The sequence below is a fragment of the Charadrius vociferus genome, unplaced genomic scaffold (assembly GCF_000708025.1).
Source record: "Charadrius vociferus isolate BGI_N301 unplaced genomic scaffold, ASM70802v2 scaffold917, whole genome shotgun sequence".
In the NCBI taxonomy this organism is placed as follows: Eukaryota; Metazoa; Chordata; class Aves; order Charadriiformes; family Charadriidae; genus Charadrius; species Charadrius vociferus.
The window spans coordinates 462,788-484,665 of record NW_009649175.1 but is presented as its reverse complement, the minus strand read 5'-3'; the positions used below and the strand labels follow the sequence as shown (position 1 = coordinate 484,665).

Below are 21,878 nucleotides of genomic sequence, written 5' to 3'. Positions count from 1 at the left end.
CCAACAGATTCCACATTGGAGATTTCAGCTTGCTATTTCTGTACAACATCGTCTCTGCTGGACTGAAACAAACCCACCACAGCATGCTGGCAATTGTTATAATACAGTCAAGTGATTTTTTTTTTTCCTGCTGCTGGCTTTGCGTTCAGTGAGACCAAAGAAAGAGCAAGTCCGTGAGAATTCTGGTTTTGCTTTCACCTTTTAAAAAAAGAGCACAATGGCCTAAGCTAGATAGAGGACATGACAGCATACTCGACTCAACACAAGTGAGAAAGTGAAGTGCGGAACCATGCAGTAGAAAGATGGAAGAGAACACTTAACTGCTCAGGAAAGTGAAACAGGCTTAAAAGGAACATAGTATTTTAAAACCAAATATACACAGCAAGATCACAAAACTACCCTATCCTCCCCCTTTCAAGCCACAGAACAAGACTCCAAAGGCAAGTTTCACAGTAGTTGCATCGGTAGATACACACTAGATTGAGGACAGTTCTTGGGCTTCCCTTCTGTAAATAGCGCTGCAGGCAGCATAGAACATACCACAGCTCTGACTGAGGAGTTGAAGGGTGAGGATTCAAAGGCTCCATTTTGATGACCTTCCGTTTGAAAGGTTGACCTTCAGGTTTGAAAGATTAAAACAAGGAAAATACTGCAGCTAAACAAGGACCAGCACCAGCCCTCTTGAAAGAGCTACAACCAGTAGGTACCTACAGTCTCTTTGCTTATGGCAGACTGAAGATCTGGCTTCATCGTTACTGTGCCAGGTCCTGTCCCCAAGGCTGTTTGAAGACTAAACAACTCTCTCATTTGATGGCAAGAGTCATACACACAAGGAATCAGACCTTTGTTATACAGACAGCAAGATGTGGGCTTTTTACTTTGACACTTTAGCTACACTGAGTGCACAGTACGTGACAGAAGAATGCGAGAGGGAGACCTAGAGGAGATGAGCAGCAAGGAAAGGCAAAGCAACTTTATCCTGTTCACTCACACTTAGGATATGCAACTTTAATCTTAAAGTCCCACACATACAATGGAGAAAGATCCAAACCATAGGCACAACTAAAGCTCAACTGTTATCAGCTACTCTTATGTACAGCTGTATAGATTCAAAAAGGCTATTCTATGTGTATATATACAAAAGATTGTTTATACACAAGTCTGTACACAAGGGTCTATACATTTAGTTTTCTGCAGGAGGAATCCATAGCTGCTACCTCTACACTAGAGAATATCAGCACTTCATTCACATATCTTACAAAAACAAAAAATAGACACTTCCAGGATTAAACTGGCTTTGTCTTGCATCTAATTTTCTTCAGGCTTCACTATTCAAGCCATAATGGATCCTTTAGTCTTGATGCAGACATGAGACCAGGACAGGTGCCATGTGCTTTAGTCTCTCAAAAAGAAATTTTGCACAGAGTGCTAAAAATAAAAGCCCCAAAAAACAAACAGAGGTGAAGTCCTGACTATGGACGTTTTTATCCAGTCTAAAGAATCACAAGTGTCCCACCCAGTGGTCACTGTTCACTGCCGGTATTCCAGTTCATCTACACTGATGACTTTGGATGGCATGGAAGGTAGAGGCTGCTGCAAGACATCCGAACCAAACCATTTTGCAAGGCCAATGGGAGAGCCACTTCTCTGGCTGGGGCGATGGTCAAGCTGTGTGTGCCCATGAGATAATCCAGTCCGAGACAGCACGTTCTGAGGGGTTGTTTGTGCACCAGCAGGTGATCCCTGTGCTCCGCTGCCTGTAAAATGTAGAGCTGTTAGAGGTGGAGTAATATGTTCACCCAACACTGAGATTTGCCCGGAGCAATCGCCTGATGAGGCATGCGAGCCAACTGTAGCTTTCTACTCATTCCATGAGCCCCAGGAAATCCAGACACCACATGGTTGTTCTGTTGTTAGTACTCCCATAAACTGCCTGACGCTGCCAGTTCTGGACACAGTACTGTACAGGTTTTAACTGGAAGATCCGCACCAAATAGCATTTTATCTGAGACAGGGGGGTGGCCCCTCTCACCCACCAAAGGAGGACAGACCACACACATGCTGCAAATGTCAGATCTGTCAATAGCAACATAGATCTTGAAACCGAATGCTCCACTTGGACTTTCTTCTGGCATAAGAGCCTGCAGTGGCCAAAACTGCTCCAATATCCACACAAGATTAGTGACTAGGAGTATCTAAATTACCAAAATAGCTTCCTGTTAGCCCAGTATACTGAAACAGGCCAACACACATAGAGCACTGACTAGCCTGCTCCAAGTACCAAAACTCACACTCCTGTTTTATTTTTTAGCCTACCTGATCGTTGCAGTTGCTGTTGCATCATTGCTAGCTGCAAAGGCGTCCCAGAGCGTGGATTTAAGATGTGATGGCTGGCTGTTGGTAGTGGGTAGAAAGGTTGGCCAAGGATGGGAGCAGATATTCCCTGCAAGTGAGACAGGTCCACCCCAGGAGGAAGCATACCTGTTGAACAAGAGCAAGGAAACGTTTTACCTAATAAACATATGGAACTTGAAGCAAACCAAACATTTATACATTTAGATGGGTTGGGATTTATTGCCTAGTTTTAAAGGTAAGTTTTGATGTAATAAACATCACCAGTAACGAGTATCAGTTTGTGGTGTTCCTAACAAAGTCAGTCTTACAGAGAACATGCATCAACTTACAGGAAAAAAAGTATGGCTTACCTGCTTGCAGTAGAGGAAGATGTTGTGGATGAACCCCCTGTGCCAGCATTCTCTGGACCAATCCTGGATGCAGTTGGTGAGCAGGTCGTACAATTGGTACATGGGGAACAAGGGGTACTTGATGAACAGGACGAAGAAAAGGGCCTCCTGGTACTGGGGAGGCCATTGTAGGAGTCTTTCTACCAGTTGATTTAGGCCTGTAGTCTTGCTCTTTGGTGCAACGATTTGCTTGGGTAAGAGGTGTGGAACATGCAGAGCGCTGCAGTGCAGGTAGTTTGGTACCTAAGGTGGGCAAAGTTTCTTGATCTGCATTCTCCACAGAACTAGACAGTAGGTTATCTGTAGCTAGAATTGAATACAACTATTATAGTCCACAGCTAGAGATTACATCTAATGAAAATTAAAGCTAATGACTGGATTTGATAGCTAAAGTTCAGCTCGTCCTGGTATCTAGTTGTATGTATTTAATAGTAAGCATCTGTCTTTCCTTCATGCTTTTGGCCAAATTATTTCAAAACAGTAATGAGAAGGAATGCGTTCCACAGAAATCCCTTGACAGCAAGTTTAAGTTAGGTCAGAATCAGCAGTAACTCCACCTTTAACTCTTATTTTTCCTTTCTTAGAAATTTCAAACGGGCAGCACAGATGAGTCAGGCCCAAACCAAGACAGGAGGTACAGGGGATCCTCCCTTGATAAGATTATAACTGGGAGCTGGAGTTGTGCGAGAAATCTAGCCCAAAGTGGTTTATCAGTTTAGATATGTTTGGGGGTCAGGAGCAGCCTTCTATGTCTGACATCTGCTTAGCAAGATTTGGAACACTAAAGCACCTCAAGAAGATACCTCCACAGACCATCCAGATCAGTTAGACAAGGCTTAAGATATCTTAGAGTTGTCTGCTACCAGTTGAGGTAGCAGTAACAGTCGGAGTGCTAAAAGGAAAAGTCAGTGGTATAATAGGAACTGCAAGCTACTTCTGTAGTTACCAGTATGGAAGCACAATGTCATGGCAGTTAGGCGCATTTGTCTTACTGGGTCAGGCAATCAGTATCGAGCATTTTCTTTGACTAGCCACTTATATCAGTTAGGGTGCAAAATGCTTCCTTGATCTGCTACATTTAAAAAAGCTTAATTGGTCTCAGCTTTGTTCAGTTAAGATGGCTCAAGAGGGCTGTAAGTTGCTTGTATTCAATTACTGGTATAGAGCAATATGGAAATATTATTGTTAATATGCTTGTTCAGAAAGACCAGTTGCAAAGAAACAGTTTTGGTCCAGGCCTCTTAGTGTAACTATTGCCCACAAACTGACAGACAAGGAAAAAATGGATTTAAACCCAGCACTGGTGGAATACTGCACTTGGAAGCATATTCCCTCCATAGCTCTAACCATTCCTCCTACTACAGGCTTATTTCTACACCCTCCTCATCTCCACAAATCAGCAATATCTAAAGGTAGCCTGGCATATTATGGGGTGAAGCTCTTTGATTCTATTCACAATCTCTTATGTGTGTTATTTTAAATCCATGACAATACCTTCATTTGGCCTCTGATTTTCATCTTTACCATCACTGACTTTCATTTTCCCAGAAACTGGCTCCTCTTTGCTTTTTTCTTTGCTCTCGTACATCTTGCGAATCACCGAGGTAGGTGTGAAGGAAGGAGACAGCTGCAGAGGACACAGTAAGAAGCAACACCTTACTCAGTGCTGATTATATATAGGCCACACTACCTTAGTAGTGGGTGGACACCAGTTCTAGTACATCCTTTCCATTTAAATCTCTCTTGAATCGGCCACTCTGTGCCTGTGGCTTTACTTCACTTCCTTTCATAGCTTTATTCTATAGTTTAAGCACTTCTCTTTAGCTTTTGCAGAAATCTGATACAGCTGTTTCCTCTTTGCTATTGGTTCAGAACAGCAGCTCAGCAGGAGTTTCTACAGAGCTGCTTTATGTGTATTAACTCAGGGCTGACAGATCTGCAGAAAACAATTGCCTCATTTGTATTCTCCTCCCATTCAAGGTTACGTAGCATCTGTGGAAGCCACTCATTTGGTATACAAACAAAAGCACTCATTTGATTTAGCAGCTGATAGCCTGTGTTAGTTCTGATCTGCAAGAAATTATTTGACTGATCGAATGGAAAATTTAGGTCAAAGCAACATTCTACACAGTGAAGGCAGCAAGGCAACAGCTTGGCTTTGAGGTTTTATTTATTTTCAAAGTGACCCTGAAGCTCCTAGGTCATATTTGAACTTGCAGACACTTAGGACAGTCACTTCATACCTAAAGACCAGTGTCCTCTAAAGAGGCTAATGCCTTTCAGCACTTGTCTTCTGAAAACTTAAGTACCAAAATACGAGGGCCTGAGTTTTCAGAGTTATCCTTCTTTGATTTCAGAAGACCAGGTCAAAATAATATTAATGGTGCTTCTTCAGTTTTAGATAAGACAGTGGTCAGAAAAGGCTGTATTCCAAAGTGGAGACATTCAATTAAGTATGAAGTGTAATTCATTCTTGTATCTTGTGGCCACTGATACAACACAAACGTGGTCTCCCTTTCTCCTGTTAGTTACAATTGCTATAGTCTAGTTACTGCAGACGCTTTTCACAGCTTTTCCTACAATCGTTATACATTAGGTACTGACCATGCTGGTAATGGATGCTGTTGGGGCTGGAGAAGATGCACTGCCTCTGTGTCCTGGTGCAGGGGATTTAGTCACTCGCTGCTGCCTGTTAACAGACAGTAAGTTAGTAAGACGCAGCTCTACTCTTGGCACAGAATGGAAAGCAGGACTGCCAAGAGCCAATGCAAGCTTGAGTCACTAGTACTAATATCTAGTAAAAGAAAATACTCATTAAAAAAATCCATTGACAGTGTACCCCTTAAATTTTGCAGTCGAATACTTACCTGTTTCTGTAGCCGTCTCTGCTTTTGTCCATCTGTGGTTTACCAAAGCCATGTTGATAGAAGTTTGCTGCCTGTATGGCCAAGTCGTGTGGTAATGCCAGTCCCTCTAACGCAGCTTGCTGTATTTCCAAGGGACTCATCTGAAGTAGAGTTGTATAAAAGACACACAAATCAAAGCTTGTATTTGGTTGGGGTATTTTAAGATACTGAAAATTTACTGCTACAACTATAGCCTCCACAAAGTGTCTGCCCACCAAAAGCCATCTGTTTTTTGGTACACAATAGAAGTTTCAAAAAAATCTTGTACTTGAGGTACTCTAAGATGGGTGCAATTGCAATGAGGTTTTAAGACTTTATAAATGAGACTTTGCATCCTCACACTCAGATTGAACTTGACTAAGCATAAACATCTGAATATAGCAGACATGTATGTGTTTCTACAAGTTATTTCTAGACCACACAATATAACAAGATGAATACACATTACGCAAAATGCATTTAATCTAACCTGCGCAGCAACTGGACTCATGGGCTTCCTTACACCTGGAAATGGATCACCAAGCAATTGCTGAGAACCTTGTGCAAAACCTAGAGAACATTCAACAGTTGTATTTAAGATGACTAACAGTTTATTTCAATATATACAATATACATCCCTAACTTAAACAATTCTACATGGAATTAAGGATTTCTTGTGAAGACTCTCAGCTCATCCCTTAAGTCTACACAGAGCTATGTCTCTTCCTTGTTACTGGGCTGGAGAGCTACAGGGAGGCTACTGGTAGTGTTTTGCTACACAAATGGCTAAGGAGTCCCTGAAAATTGGCTTCTTATACAGTAGCTGAGCACATTACTCCACACCAGAGTTTACTTCGAGGTCTAGTTGATCTGTCACACACATCTACATTTTCTGAAAATTACTTAAACATTGATTCAACATTAGAGACTTAAGTAAAAAAAAAAAAAAAAGACATCTCACACTCAAGAGGCAGATGCTGACCTAACTGCCCACCTAATGCCAGGTAGTTTTTATTGTTCTGGAAAGCATTATTTAAAACAAACTCAAGTAATAAAAAAGCAAACTGATCTGCAACCAGTCTCACCAATGGGTGAAGATATTCTATGGCGCAGGTAATCCGCAGAAGCAGCTCGAGTTGGAAACACAGGTGGAATAGGGGGAGAAGGTGCTCGTTGTGTCAGCAAAGAGGCTGCAGGTTCCAACCCACCTATCAGGCCACTTAAGACATTTGATGAAGCAGGTCTGGTAATGGGTGGACCAAGAAGTTCCTAAGAATAAGTAACGAAAGAAAGTCCAGAATGTGATCAATTTACACAAACAAGCTCATTTTCCTACACTACAGGCTACACTATTTATAGCAAGTTGAAGAGACAAGGTGTATTTGTGTAACTAGATACATCAGTTCTGGATTGCCCTTAGAATTAGGCACTTAGCCACATTTTTAATTTTCAAGTTGTAATCATGGGAAATAGCAGGACAAGACAAATTTTTAAGTAAACTGAACTACTGACTAGTTCTATTTCCTCTGTAGGGAGTGATGTCTGATTACTGATCTCATAAATGCCTTAAACACCTTATTTTCAAACAGTTTTTGTTTTCCTGCTAGGGATACCCTTTTAAGTACTTCCCCCCCCAATAAGAAGTACCTGCAGAATATTCTTCGATAGAGGCTGGCCTGACATCTCTGGAGGTGACATTAAGTGGCTCTCAAGGCTCTGCTAAGAAAAGGAAAACCTTATAAATTAGATGTAGATACAACAAGCAGACTAAGAGACAAGCCACATTTGTCTCATTGACAGTAATAATTTCACCTGTTCTGTTAGAAACCACAGTTTATGCATCAGCCAAATAAAATTCCAGCAAAGCTGAGGGCTGAGCTGGCTCACAGATGCTCCCTAGCTAAGAAAATGCCTGCTGCTGGATTGCATACAGGTAGTTCAGTGTGCCTTATTCAAGTTTGAGTAAGATACATGAATTTATATAATTGTGCAAACTGGAGATGAACTGTTGGGCCAAGTGGTCAACAAACTCTGCACAAACTGAAAAATGTTCATGTATGAGAGAAATTATTTATGATATTCTTCTATGCATCAAAATTACAGGTCAATGTAAAAAGACAGCCGGAAATCAAAGCCTCAATTTGTGTGAAATCAGTCTGCAAATTCTTCACAGGGCAAATTTACATTCTTTGCTATCTTTTAGTGAAGTGGGATGAGGCTAGAAGTCCTTGGGTATAGTTTAGCAGGAAAAAACAGATGCTTTAGCCTTAGTTAGAAGTATTTCACGGTGCCAGTAGTAGTTATTGATAGCTTTGGGTCAAACATACCATTGAGGTAGTTAGCGGCAGGATGAAATTTCATACTGCAATCTCTTCCAGTCTAAAGCTTAGTATAATCTGTTGTTTAATATTAATCTTTCAGCTAACAAGTGTTCAGTTTAGTTTTATCTTAGTACAAATAATTATAAAATCCAAGCTTAAATACTAGATTAAGCACTGACATACCTCTATTGAACCAGAAGTCACTAAAGCAAGACACCTAAGCTTCAGGTAAGTGTTAGCTGTACCCACACTACAAGCGTTTGAACAGAGGTGCCTTTTAATAGCAGCACTAAGGCAACCACTAACCTAACACTAGCAAGTCTTCCGTTAACAGTGGGCTGACGATGTCCGTTAGAATCTTTTCTACACATATATTTGTCTTTATTAAATAAGGTTCAGACAGGATGAGTTCAAGATAGGAGAATCTTGGACACTAATCAAAACGTCCTCTATAGTAGAAGATTCAGCCTTTTCATCATACAGGATATCTTTGGGGGCAAGTATTTATAGTCTTCAAGTCCAGATATTAATCAATTGGACTAGATAGTCACATAGGTCCACTTGCAAGGTGGCAATTATTAGAACTGTCACATAGTATTAGTTCTGAGGCTTTCAGAAACTTAACATGAAATCAACCCTGTGAACTCTGAACTGAAAAAAGCCCCACTTTTAATTACTTTGGCTAGGGAAAAGCGACCTCCCTTACTTTCCCCTCCAAACAACAATATTCTAAATGTAAGCCTATGTTTAATATCATGCTGCTGTATCCAGTCATGGCTCACATGTCATCAGAAGGATCAGGTAAGGGGTTTTCAGTTTCAGTTCATAAGCCGTGTTTTAGCACAGTTCAGAAGACTGCAGGTGTCTGCTACTTACATTGACTTTGGGCTGTGAAGGTAGAGTCCCACTTGCCTTCATACTGCTGACTAGTTTGTTAAATGCAGTCATGTCTCCATCTTTCTTGATCTGTCTGGAGCCAGTGACATTCAATGCTTCCTCCATTTGCTCGGCCATAAATGGAGTAGCAATTTTTCCCTCCTGATCCACTTTCAAGCCCTTTAGCCCAGCTTCGACTTCTTCCACTGAAAGTACAACTCCTGAATGTGCTGAGAAATACAGGAGAAATACTGGTAAGCCACAGTTCTGTTTACGAGTGAGCTAATAGTTCTTGTGTCAGTGTTGAATACAAGCTGTCTGAAAACACCAAACAGCCAAAAACTTATCTTCTGATATTCAGACTAGCTGTCAAACTGTGTCTGACCTGTGTTTAGACTGATATTCTAATATCCAAATTAGGAGTATTACCATGTGCAACTACAGGCATGTGAGACTCCACAAGAATCTGTTTAGGTTTCAACTGGTAACTTCTCACCACCTTTCCTTTAGCCCACAAGACACATTGTTACACTGAGTTTGTTCTTTTTTAATTAGGATAGTTCCATCTATCTTATACTCCAGAAGACCAGATGGTCTTACAGCCACAGTATAAGTGATGTCAAATTGTCTGAAGCTCTCATAAGCAGAGAGAATACATACCTGGAAAACTTAGATACTTTGGAGACTCAGTGACACACTTAGTTTGATGTGCATAAAGTTTGAAGTAGATTTTTTTGCTAAGAAATTAAAGCCACTATAGAAAGATTTCACTGGCATAACCAGAATAAGGTACAAGTGTTATTAAGCAGTACTTTTCCTGTGTATGCCTATATAAATATCTACCAGTGCCCGACATCAAGGCTAGACATGCTTTATGGACGAGCTAACACACATCACAAGGTATGATACCTTAAGAGAAAAGGAAGAAGAGACAGGAGCATGCCATGGGTTGCTGTAGCGATGTTGGCCCAAAGAAATAAGATTCACTGGAAATTTGGGCAAGAAGGTGGAGAAAAGAAACAATGATGCAGACATGCAGTATGGAACAGGAGGAAAGGTATGATGTTGGTGGAGAGGAATTGACCTGAAAACTCCACAACACTTGAAGAACAGTACAGCATTTTATGGGATATAGAACCCAAATCAGGTACTTTTGAGTGAATGAAAGCTTCCCCACAATTTTTTGTTCCTTCATCCTTGGTTTGCGAGGATCAAGGTTTAAAAAGCTTTTAGCAGAAAAGTCAGACTAAGCGCATCCTTGGTTTGCGAGGATCAAGGTTTTAAGCTTTAAGCTTTTAGCAGAAACGTCAGACTAAGCAGAACACAGAAAAGACTTGTAGTTCTATTTAAGTCAAATTAAGAAAGCGTTCTCCATATGTTAGCCAACACTCCCTGCTCCCAGTCTGGATGTTTAAGAGTATTTGCAGTGCTTGGATGCTTTCCTTTCTAGATGCTTCACACAAGTCAGAGTAGCATTACTTTTTGTTCAGTCCAGTTTATATGGCAATACATGCTGCTTGCCAAAGAGAAACCAATTGGAATTAGACCTTAAGACTCCAAGGAACACATGCATTTTGTTTTGTACCCTCCATGCACGCTATGGGCCCAAACATGCAAAACCCTAACTTGGAGGTGTCTTTGAACATTAAGTTTAAAGTCAGCCCTGAACTCTGTTTGGTCTAAACAGCTGTTCTAGCTGATGCTAGCAAAAGTGAATTCTAACAGAGTAAGTTCCGTGGAATCCTGTGATTCTAGCCAAGTTCGGAACAGATTTGTCTTAGTTATGCCATGTTGTAGCTTTATGTTAGTTAATTAATGCACCGAACAGTAAGCACAGACCGCTGTGCTTCAAGTGCAAGCAACAGTCTTGAAAAGTTCAAGTGTAGAGTATGCACTTGGAAAAAATTGATATCCTCAAGCCACTGCTCATCTTTTTAGATACTGATATTTAATGGATCAATGTGATCCATTATAGATGCTTGAAAGATTGACTTACACTAAGTTTTTGGTGAAGCCAGAGTTTAAATGCCACACAGTTTCAGAGCTGACATTACCAGTCTCCAGTATGGAAAAACTTATACGAATGCCAAAGACAAAGCTGGAAACTCAGATCAAGACTTGCATCATCTTAACTTATGATTATTAATGGCCAGTAAAGCAGTCTGAGAGTCCTGATGTCATCCTATGACTTAGGATGAAAAGGATCAGCGATGATATTGACGCAACTGAGGCCTGTTGAATATTGGGTTTTCAGTAGCATAACTAAACCTATAATACTCCCTACTCCTGGACTTGGCAGTTGAGGTTTCCAGAATACCAAGCCTCTTGCCTTGAGATACTGCATCACAAGAACTCAACAATATCTGAAGAGGCACTTACTGCTCTCTCTAAGCTTTTCCTTGTTGGCTGAAAGACTTGAGAGAAGAGGTTTTAAGTCCACTTTGGCTTTCTGTAGCATTTCTAGGATGTCCACTTTGTTTTCAGAGTGGTCTTCCAATGGAATGGGAGCAAAGTAGTTTCCAGAGTTCTGGCCAGGGGAGAGAATGGCTTGCTCTAGACCTGAAACAGCAAAACCAGGAGCACTGCGACATCAGTTTACCAACCCAATGTCTCAAGGTGAACATACACTGGTAACCGACTTCAATATGTCACTGAAAAGTTATGCCTCACGCCCCTTGCCCAAGATCAGCTGGAGAGTCATCAGGAGCATGACACGAACATTTATAAAATAAGAACATTCAGCTGCTTACTCTAAGAGCTTCCAAAAGAACATGAAGAGCTTAAACCGTGGGAGAATTCACTATCCTAAAGCTTTATCTGCCGTGTTCTTATTGAATGAGTAGGAAGGAATATGGAAGGAGGCTATCTGACCCTGCATTGTCCTGTAGTCTTACCTGCTAGCCTCTCCAGTTCCTCATGTGGTGTAGATCTCAAGCTGCTTGACCGACTTCCAGAACGACTAGGATTAGAAACCCACCGGCTGAACCTGCTGGCAGACACTCAGCCTTCCCCCAGCACATCCTCTATCATCTAGATTATGGGGAAAAAAAAAGATAATCTTAACAAAAGCAAGATCAGTGACATCTTTGAGAAGCTTTACTGGCCAACTAAGATTTTTCTTCTACAGACAACTAGATGCTGCTCCCAGAGTTTAGAAGCTTTGAACTGTGTTTTTTCCTTCCAATAGGGCAGCATTCATGTAGTCACTTAGCATAACCCATCATACATCTTTTATTTATAATTCCTACTCTGAACAAGTATTTGATATAACTGAAACAGCATAACTGGAGCATCCAAAGATCAACTGTGCCATTTTACAGTGGACATGCCAAAAAAGTGAGACGCACTTGTCAGAAGAATTAAAACAAGTTATAACAATTAGTAATTCTGATAGCCAAATAGCTCAAGGCTGGTCCCTATCACTGTACAGAGGGAGTACTCTGATCTGTTGTATTTTCTGCAGTCATAATTCAATTCAGTTCCAGCAATGGCCAAGGACAGTGCCTGGAATAAAGTGCAGGGACTACTCCCTGACTTGTGAGCATCCCACAAGGGCTGGGGGAGAAGGACAGTAGCTAGGGGCTACTCGCTTGCACTTCACATGCTGAACCATTCTGGGACTGAGAAGAGGGTTGCATTCTTCAAGCCAAAGTCTGCACCACCACCAGAGTACTGGCAGCTAGCACCTTCTCCCTCCAGGCAGAACTGAGGTCACTAAGCAGTACTTCATAGAGTCACTCTGTCAGAAGTCACTGCAGTTTCTAGAAACTGTTTACTTCTTTGCTAATCATTATAATGTGCCGCTTTTGAAATGCTTCAAAAATTGAACTCAAACTAAAGCTCTTCCTATCTTGCGAGATAGTATCCAATTAAAAGCCTGCTCAATAGACACAGATACTGTTTCACCATGCAGCACCTTTACATTTAGGCAAAAGTAAGCCCAGCTTCATTCTGCCAGAGAAGCTATTTTATCTGAAACAAGGAGCACTCAATGCTATTTACAACAGCTAAACCAAGATAGCACAGATCCATTTGGTTTTAATAGTTTGGATCTAACATCTTAGAAGAATCAAGACAGTTACGTCAGGAAACGTACAAATCTGCTGTAACACTTGCCAAAGACGTATCACCAATACAAAGAAAGAATATTACAATGTGCTCTGGCTAGTCTGAAACTCACTTGTGACAAATTAAAACATCTGCCCACTAAAGCTTCATCAGCAGGTATTTTGTGACTTGTGAAAAGACACATTGTTTACCTCTTCTATAAGTAGAACAAACTCTCCACTATGTATTTGTAAAATTACTGCCACCATACGATAAGCCTTTTTTAATGCAAGCACCTTTTACACGTTAAGGAGTAGGGCAAGATTCTATTTTTTTAAACCCTAATGTTTCTAAACTGTGTATCAGGTCTATTCATTTACTGTCAGAATACTTTTTTTTAAAAAAAACACATTTATGTTTTTACAGCACTAAGCCTTTATACTCAAGTTCAATCTACTAATCAGTTATACCACCTAGAATAGTCAAGAATAGCTTTTCCTTCTAGTGATGGAGAGGTCAGAATAGAAACATCAGCAGTTTATTAATTAGGCCCACGCTTAGTCAGCACTCGCTGGACCTGCTTACCCCTTTCTTGTGGTGAAGAGGAAAGCTACCAACAGAAGCACCAGAATCCCCACCAAATCACGGCTGGAGGTAAAAATCCATTATCAGACGAAACTTGGGGTGCAAGTGTCAGTCTTTTTCTTCATAGCCTTGTTACATAGCTCCTAAGTTACAGTAGCACCCCTTGTACCACTTGGGCTACAAGTATCTACTGGTCACATCAATAACATTGTTTAAACATGCTTTTGACTGAATTAGTAGGCTATGTTTGTTTTTCCAACTCAGTAGTAGTAGTAAATAGTGAATTAACCACTATACAGCGGTTTAAGTAATAAGATTCAAACCTTCTCAGACATACATCCTTTCAGTCACACATCCTTTCAGTCACATCACTGGTATTGATAACAATGCAACTATATATTTATCACAACTCTCCAGGCTTTCTGCCTTGCAGGAGGCTTGCACAAAATACCCATTTGCTGTAACTCCTAGACTTCGCTGCAAAAGGTTGCTTTTGGCAACAATTTTTTTTTTTTTTCAGCAAATCTTCCCTGAACACACCTGTAACACTTCCAAAGAAGATGCATCCAGGATGCTGATTTTGAGCCTTCAAGTAATGATCAAAAGAAAGGAAAAATAATGAGCTAGTTTGCCTCATATACTTTCTTTGGAGATGGAGTCAGTCCCAGGAATAACATTTTAGAATTAACATCCTAATGCTCCAAAGCTAAATCTCTGCAAGTCTTAGACTTACACACTAAGTTTTAGCTTTCACTGAATGCATCAGCAGCAAAAATGCTTCTTGTGAATACAGCCAGTCTTAAAGAAAAACACCTCACCGAAGCCAGGCCAGGAACACTTTTATCCAGGTTAAAGAACTCATTGAAGTCAAACTCTCCTGGAGCTGGTTCTTGTAAGACGGCTTCCCTAGGAACTTCTTGATCTGCTGGAGTTTCATTGGCAAGGACAGTTTGCACTTCATCCTCTTCTGCCACTCCACCATTGCATTCTATCCCTTAAAAAGAAAACCAAGTGATTGCTGAGTCACCGAACTTGACTATTTCCTGTAGGAACAGTGCCTAACAGTCAATGCAATTGCCTAGGAATTAGAAGCATACGAACAAAGTAATCTAGCCCTCTATGGGCTATTTCATCAGTTATAGTGTGCTGGCTGCAGTCCGCTACAACAGTAACTACGACCCACTAGAACTCTAGCAGTCTTAATTACAGACTAGAAGCTCTATCTGTTTCAAGAAAATAAGAACTGCCATTGAGTGATGTATAAACAACTGCACCCTAATCAACTCAGGAAGCACACAGGACAGATCAGATATTATGTCACAACAAGCAGATAGAGCTGTTAAAGTTAACAGCTGCTCCTGGTTTTCCATCAAGAATCCTTTGGCAGCTCCTTCTTTCTTCCTAGATGCCGCAGAGAGCAGACTCCCTGAAAGCTGGCACTTGACATGAGTTCTCCTAATATTGTCAAGATATGACAAACATTGTTCCTGCTCCTGCAGGAGCAAGGTACACATCTTAAAGGCTTACCAAGCTTCACAGGTGCTGCAAAAAAGCTGTGATGAGTACAAACCTAGTATGATTGAAACTGTACTACAGCTTAGTTAAGTGAATACACAACTGAGCTTGAGCTCTTCAGGTTTATGTTGTCCACCTGCAGAATTTCTAGCATTAAGAAGCTATCTTCTCTCTTGCCTCAGAAAAGTTTATACTACAGCATTTGCAGTGCCAATAACAGACTTGAAGTCCAATGAATGCAGACAAATTCAGATAGTCTCCAAATTCAGCTTAAAGCTATATTACTGGCAGCTATATGTTCAAATTGGTGTTCCTAATGCTAGTATTACTACAAGAAAAAAAGTATTTAAAGTACCTTCAAGCATTAGCTTAGCTAAACCCAAGCCTTTAGCAACCAGCAGGATATAGAAATGGACAAGACCCTTTTAATAGCCTGCAAATTCCTGATATCATTCAGCATCCATAGAAGCTTTCCAGCCACTCAGTCCTGCCTTTCTTTTGGAAAAAGATTATTTTATCACTCAAAAGTATTTGCAGAGTCTGAAAGATCAGCCATGGGCCTTATGTCTTGTGTTTCAGCATGACCAAAAGCTATGCAAGTTTAAGATTAAAGATTGATAAACTGTACTATTCTTTACACTTGCCCAGATCTATAACAAGCACCTCTATATCCAGCAATACACCATACTAGTGGACAAAGTTTTTGTCAAATTTGCCATTACCTTCTTTTAGTGAGGCTGTACGTCGTCTTGTCCGTTTTCTCCCTTTGTGATCTTCCTCCAAAATTTTATCATCAAAGCCTGTGAGCTCAATGGTTTCAGACTGACTTGTAGGACCAGCAGAGAACCACTCAGGTTCCTCTTCAGTGTAAGAATCATTCCTTCTTCGCTCCCCAAAGACACGTTTGCTGTCACCAAACTCCCTCTAAGATGGGATATTAAAAGCATTAACCATTACATGCTGTTTCATGAGATTCCTCCCTGATTTCCAAAGGAAATTACAATCTTTTCACACTAGTTTTGGATTTTTAAGCTTAAGATGCACACTCAGCATGCTCAGTAAGCTTTTACATTTTAAAAACTTTAAAGTTGAATTTCTGCTTTGTTACACCAAAGGCTATTGGTCTGCAAGTGCCTGTATAAACTCAGTTTTGTATCCTTAGAGGTAGGCTAGTGGTTCCTCTTTTTTTTTTTTAAATGCCTGAAAGCTTCCATCTGCTGAGGTTAAAGACAATGCTTGCTGACAACTGCTAGGTGGAGAACTACGAATGAACTATTAGACTTTTGAATATCTTGCTATTAAGTCTACTACAGGAGAGGTTTGTAAGATACACAGTATTAGATGCATCCCAGCTGGTCTGGCAGAAGGACTGAAAACTTTTGGAGTTTCTGAAGCACTGAGTGATCACCCTTTAAACCATAAAAGGTCCTTCTGGGAGGAAATAGCCTACTTTCACAGAACACTCCACTGCTGTATGCAGTTAACCTGCCCTGTTGCTTTTAGTGCAAAGCATCCAAAAACTGATTAATATGCAATCGGAAAAGAAAGAACAAACCCTGAAGCGTTTATCTTTGTAGTCCCTCTCACGATCTCGGTCTCTTGCATCTCTAGAATCACGTATGTCTTTTTCACCACCCCGGTGGTCTTTATCAAAGTTACGAGAAGAGATAATTCTTCCACTGCCAATCCTACGGCCACCAATAACACGGACACCATCATTCTCCTTTTCTAACGGGCTCCCCGCTCGACGTGAGCTAACAGCTGCAGTTACGTGACAGCCACCTCCAAAGCTTCGCCTTTGTGGACTTAAGACTACATCCAAGTCATCTTCTTTCACTCGCTCTCTTGGATCTACAAATCAAAGATAACACAAAAGGCATTGAATTTACTGTATTAGTAAATACAAACTAGTCATCTGTATAAAAGCCTTCTGTTCCATAGCCTTGCTGCTATCCCAGAGCTTTTTAAAAGAAAACACTCATGATTTATTTTTGCAAAGCTAATCTAGCTGAGACCACAGGAAGTGCAACAGAAAAAAATTTAAATTCACAGTTGGATATTGAGGAATCATTGCTGTCTCCTAGGTAGTACCTGCTTTCCCACTATAGACCTTCGAAGTACTCAGCCTTGAATTGCAGGGAAATTCTCCCCCTGCACTTGCACTATTGCATATGTATTTACTATTACATAACAAGAACAGTAGGATATAACAACTGACTGCTATCAGAGCTTGTTCTTAGATAAGTTACCAGAATATCAGAAACTAGACTGTAGTCAGAGCAACCAAGATTTCCTTGACACTTATTTTATGCAAACAATTTTCAGAGACTTTGTTTAGTCTCATTTGTATCATCCCAAAGGAAAGGTTTTGCCAACAGCCCATCTTTGGTTTTGAATCTTGTGCACTTACCTACTATCCTACGCATAAGAGAAGTCCGATCTGAATCCAAATCTTTTTTAAAGCTTTCCACTGGTGAAGTTCTTCCTGAACTCGGATATAAAGATGCATGCCACTTCTCTGGATCCCAGACACCATCACTATGAAAATAAAATTGCAGGGTTGTTTACTACAAGTAGTCTTAATAGATAAGTCATAGTATTGATGCTGAAAACACAGAATTCACTGACTAGCAATCTGTACAAGTGAAACAACTTTCATACCCAACTTCTAAATCTTTGCTTTACCTCACTTCATTACCTCATACATGGTACTCTGCATCCCTTCTGTAAGAGCAAGGAAGTATAATACTCAGCATCAGGCTATAAAAGGAACAACACATGGACATGTTGTCCCACTAGTTATTGGTGAAATTTGCCCGATACATTGAAAAAAGCTCAAGTAGATCAAATGTCACTATTCTTAAGCATTCAGAAGATTCTACCTCAATCTCACACTTACTGTAGAATAAATTAATCTCAATATTAAAGATGGTGCTGTTTCGCAAATGTACAACAATCCAAGAACACTCGCAACTTCATTTTTAAGTGATGTACACTGTCAGCATGGGAGAGTAACCCATCAAGCAAGTCAGCTTGCTGCAACATGACCTTGTCAATCTGTGCTATACAGCCATCTATCTTCTTGGTAGTTTTCCCTGCAAGTCTGTAAGACTTGTGTCGTGTGAAGTTATTTTCTGCTGGATCTCATGTTATCTTTGTTCAAAGCACAAAATTCCTAGCTAGATTAGTATGTCTGAAAACACTGTCATACACTCAACTCTGGAGCACTTATACCTGCCATTAACATAAGTACACTTCTTAACTAAGAATTTTTTGCAGTTTAAACTTTTATTTTGAAAGAAATATATATAGGTTTCGTATAATCAAGAAAATACCTGTCATATTTTTCAGAAAGACAAGAAGGTCTTTGCTTAGAGTAGGGACGCTCTTTAATATCCAGCAGTTCCTCCTAGAAAAAGCAAGAAGTTAGTTCCAATTCTCACCCAGACAAGATTCAAGTGACCCAAAATATCTATTCCAGACTGCCTGTTCAATTTAGTGTTTTAATTTGACAGCCCAAGTTTCCCAATATGTTGTTTCATTTCTTGTGAAATACTGCATTGAGAAGTTGACATTGGACAGCAAGTTTATTTTTCAGTTCTTCTTCCAGTGGCCACAGAACAAACTCTTATTTGAAGTGCTAAACCTTACTAGGTCAGGTTCAGTCCTTGTTAACACTTGAAAGGCTGCTCACATCATATATGTTTACCTATACACTTCCCTGGACAGTCCAACTTATAAGCAAGACAAGCATCATTGATACTGAAGCTAGTAAGTTTTCAAGGTGGAATCAAAATTGCTATGTTTAATGCTATAAGATTCAGCTGGTTAAAAAAACATTACCACAGTGCCAGTTACTAAGGTAGATCTGGAAATTCCAGACAAGCTTGCCATTTCTGACCACCACCAATTCCAAGGTATCTAATGTATGTTATATAGTTATCCACTCTACCCAACACCAAATCAATCTGAATGATTACTTCTGTTTTCCCACTTTCAAATACAGTCCTCAGTTTACAGTTGCACACCCCTGTGCAGTTAGTCATTTGAGGCAGACAAGTAATCAATCTACAGTTTCACTAGTCTGCTACATTTAAAAAGCATTATTAATGGTGCTTTGAATCATCATTAACCTGGCTGCAGAGATGTGCATTTCTAATTAAATTGACTCATTCTCCCTAGATTACCTTTCTTCAGTCTGCCTCTCCCAACTGTACCAAACTGATTTGGAACTGTGCAGAAATCAGTGGGCAACCAGAAGGATAACGAAATCCTAACAGCAGACACCACACATCAGCCAAACTGAAGAAGGAAATCTCTCTACCTTTTTCCAAAGAATACAGTATCTTCTAAGGCTTTTACGACATTATCCCCATGTGATTAAAATCAGTTCATTAGCTATGAGAGCTTGATACTTGAAAGCTTCCAGATAGCAGCTTGGTAGCCAGACAAAACCTTAGCATGCACATGTACACATGTCCAAGCATCACCCCGTACTAGTCTTCAGCAAAAAGAGTTCCATTGAAGGGAGGGACAGCCCACAGCTTCCCAAAATAAACCTTGATCTATGAGGAACACCAGCGCTGTAATACTATCATAGCCTGGTGCAGGTATCACCAGTATTAACAGCACTGCCCATCACCAGCCTTGAAATTAACTATTTTGCTGGCCACAAGAGGGAGTCCATAGACCCTCAATCAGATCCTATTGCAATTCTGCCATTGAAGTGAGGAAAATTTGAATTGTTTCTTGGCTTTTGCTCATTAGCTGTGCACCCTTGGAGCAACAGCTTCCAATGAACTAGAAAAGACACAGTTGGACTACATAACACACTCATAATAGAGGAGATTAAGACTGGCACTCCCAGAGTGTGTTTTGGGGTTGGTAGTGGGTTGGTTTTTTTTAATTCATACACTAGTACTTTTAAGTGGATGGAGGAAAAGTGTATTTAGCTGTTATTAAGCAGTTTGATTCAAATAGTTTAGAAGGATTCATAGGATGAGCCAATTGTTTTCCTACTCGTTATACGTGAATATAAACTGTTAAAGCAAATTAGTCCCCTGTCCAAATCAGCAGCACATGTCCTGAAACAGTGTTCCTCCCATCCCTAATTAGCAGAAAACTGGATCATGTGAAAATGGCTTACAGTATTGATTATGTCAGCACCTTAAACCAACTATATTTAAGATGTTATTAGTAAAAAAACCAAACATGTGATGCAAAATATTTTAACACAGATTGATTTCCGGTGTTTCTTGACTTTAGACTCCTTGGAAACCAACAGGTAAGTGAGACTAGATGCCTTCTGGCACTAGTTCTGCAGCTTATCCTGATCAGAAACTATAGGTACTGAATTAAGAAAACTGAAGCTACAAACACATTGGTTTCAGTGTCCAGCCACCACCAGCACTAGCTGAATACTGTCCAAAAAAAAAAAAAATCAAGCAGAATTTGAAGCTCTATTCAGTTACTATTCTTGAGAGGAGTTGGGCAAGACTGAGTGAGTTTAGATACTGCCTTTCAAGCTGCAAAAGTTTGAAGACAGCTCATCTCCTTCACTTTATAGTTAATTGAGTAACAAGGTCTGAACAATAGTGTACTTTGCATCTTCGCAGGTTAAGTGTACATCTTTTCTAAGACAGAGAGAATTAGAAAGCAGTACTATTCTCACGTAAGTTTTGCAATTCTGAAGTACTCAGTTTATTGTTGATATCTAGTTAAAATAAGCCAGCCCTACTATCTCAACAGAACACAGCCACAATGATAATTTTTTTTCTTCTAAAAAACAACCTACTCAGAAGCTAACAGTTCGGAATTCCTCAAGTGAGATAACATGGTCAGTAACAACACGCTGTCTCACTCTGTTCCACACTTCAGGCCATTTGTTGCAAAGTATCTTAATAGATTTCCAGAAAGCAGTGACCACCTGTTCCCACAGCTTTCAGCTAGAGGGAAATCAGCCACCATTAAAGACTTTTCCTAAAAGCACATTTCAGCAGTGGTACCGGAACTGCACACAAGATTTGAACCTTAAACCCCACAATATATCAAACTTACTTCGTATTGAAAGGATTTCTATTTGCAAGTTATTTAGTTAGTGATTTTCCACTCATGCATATATTTAGGTATCACAGCTAAACAAAAGCACCTGTATTGAAGTTTTAGCACTAAGCACTGGTTGGATTCATAAGCACTGAGGCTTCCAACAGCAAAACACAATTTAGCAATTCTAAATTTACAAAAGGCATCTTAATAAACACATTAAAGCTCCTGATAAGATCTGGTGTGCTGTCTGGTCCAAGGAAGTGGCATCTACTACAAGGAAACATTTTGGTCAACTTTTTAAAGGAAGAGTGCTGAAAGTAGAAACAGAACTACCAAGTGCAAGTGCTTGAGAAAGGTGGTAGAACAACATAGTTCTGTCTCTACCATAATCTCTCCACCACATGCTGTGAGGTGCTCAGGTATTAAAATAAGGCGGTGGGAATCAAAAGTATATCAACAACAGGGCTGCTCAGCTACATCACATCTCACAAGAGGCTCATTTTATAGCATCTTGCACATCCTAATCCAGGCAATTTCAGCCTTTACCTTACTACTTCCCTGACAGAGACCTCCCCCCTCCCGCTCCAGCTCAGCTCCACGCACAACTTTCAGAGGGAAGGGGAGAGCGCTAACCTTTGTGTAACGATGTGGGTATTTCGTGGTAACTCTGTTCAGCTCCAGGAAAGCATCACCATTTTCAGTTTCTGTTATGCCGCCTCTTTTATTATCCATGGTGACTTCAAATCCTTTGACCACGGACCTAATTAAAACAAAACCAACCCGTCAGATTGCGAGACAGGCACTTCCAGCAGGCACGCTTTCCTCCCAGCGCAGGAGCCCCCGCTGCACACACACACACC

The 21,878-nt window shown here is 40.4% G+C and overlaps 1 protein-coding gene across 1 annotated transcript; it reads right to left on the bottom strand.

Annotated features, from left to right (window-relative positions):
* Window positions 1–1,530: 1,530 nt before the first annotated feature.
* On the bottom strand, window positions 1,531–21,750 carry EIF4ENIF1 (eukaryotic translation initiation factor 4E nuclear import factor 1). The gene is given in 18 exon segments (XM_009888578.1): window positions 1,531–1,772; window positions 2,317–2,481; window positions 2,706–3,044; window positions 4,239–4,371; window positions 5,349–5,433; window positions 5,612–5,751; window positions 6,120–6,199; window positions 6,715–6,898; window positions 7,277–7,348; window positions 8,827–9,056; window positions 11,206–11,385; window positions 11,721–11,856; window positions 14,277–14,452; window positions 15,696–15,897; window positions 16,529–16,824; window positions 17,384–17,511; window positions 18,309–18,382; window positions 21,652–21,750. Coding segments are annotated over 18 exon segments (2,961 nt in total).
* Between the last annotated feature and the right edge of the window lie 128 nt (window positions 21,751–21,878).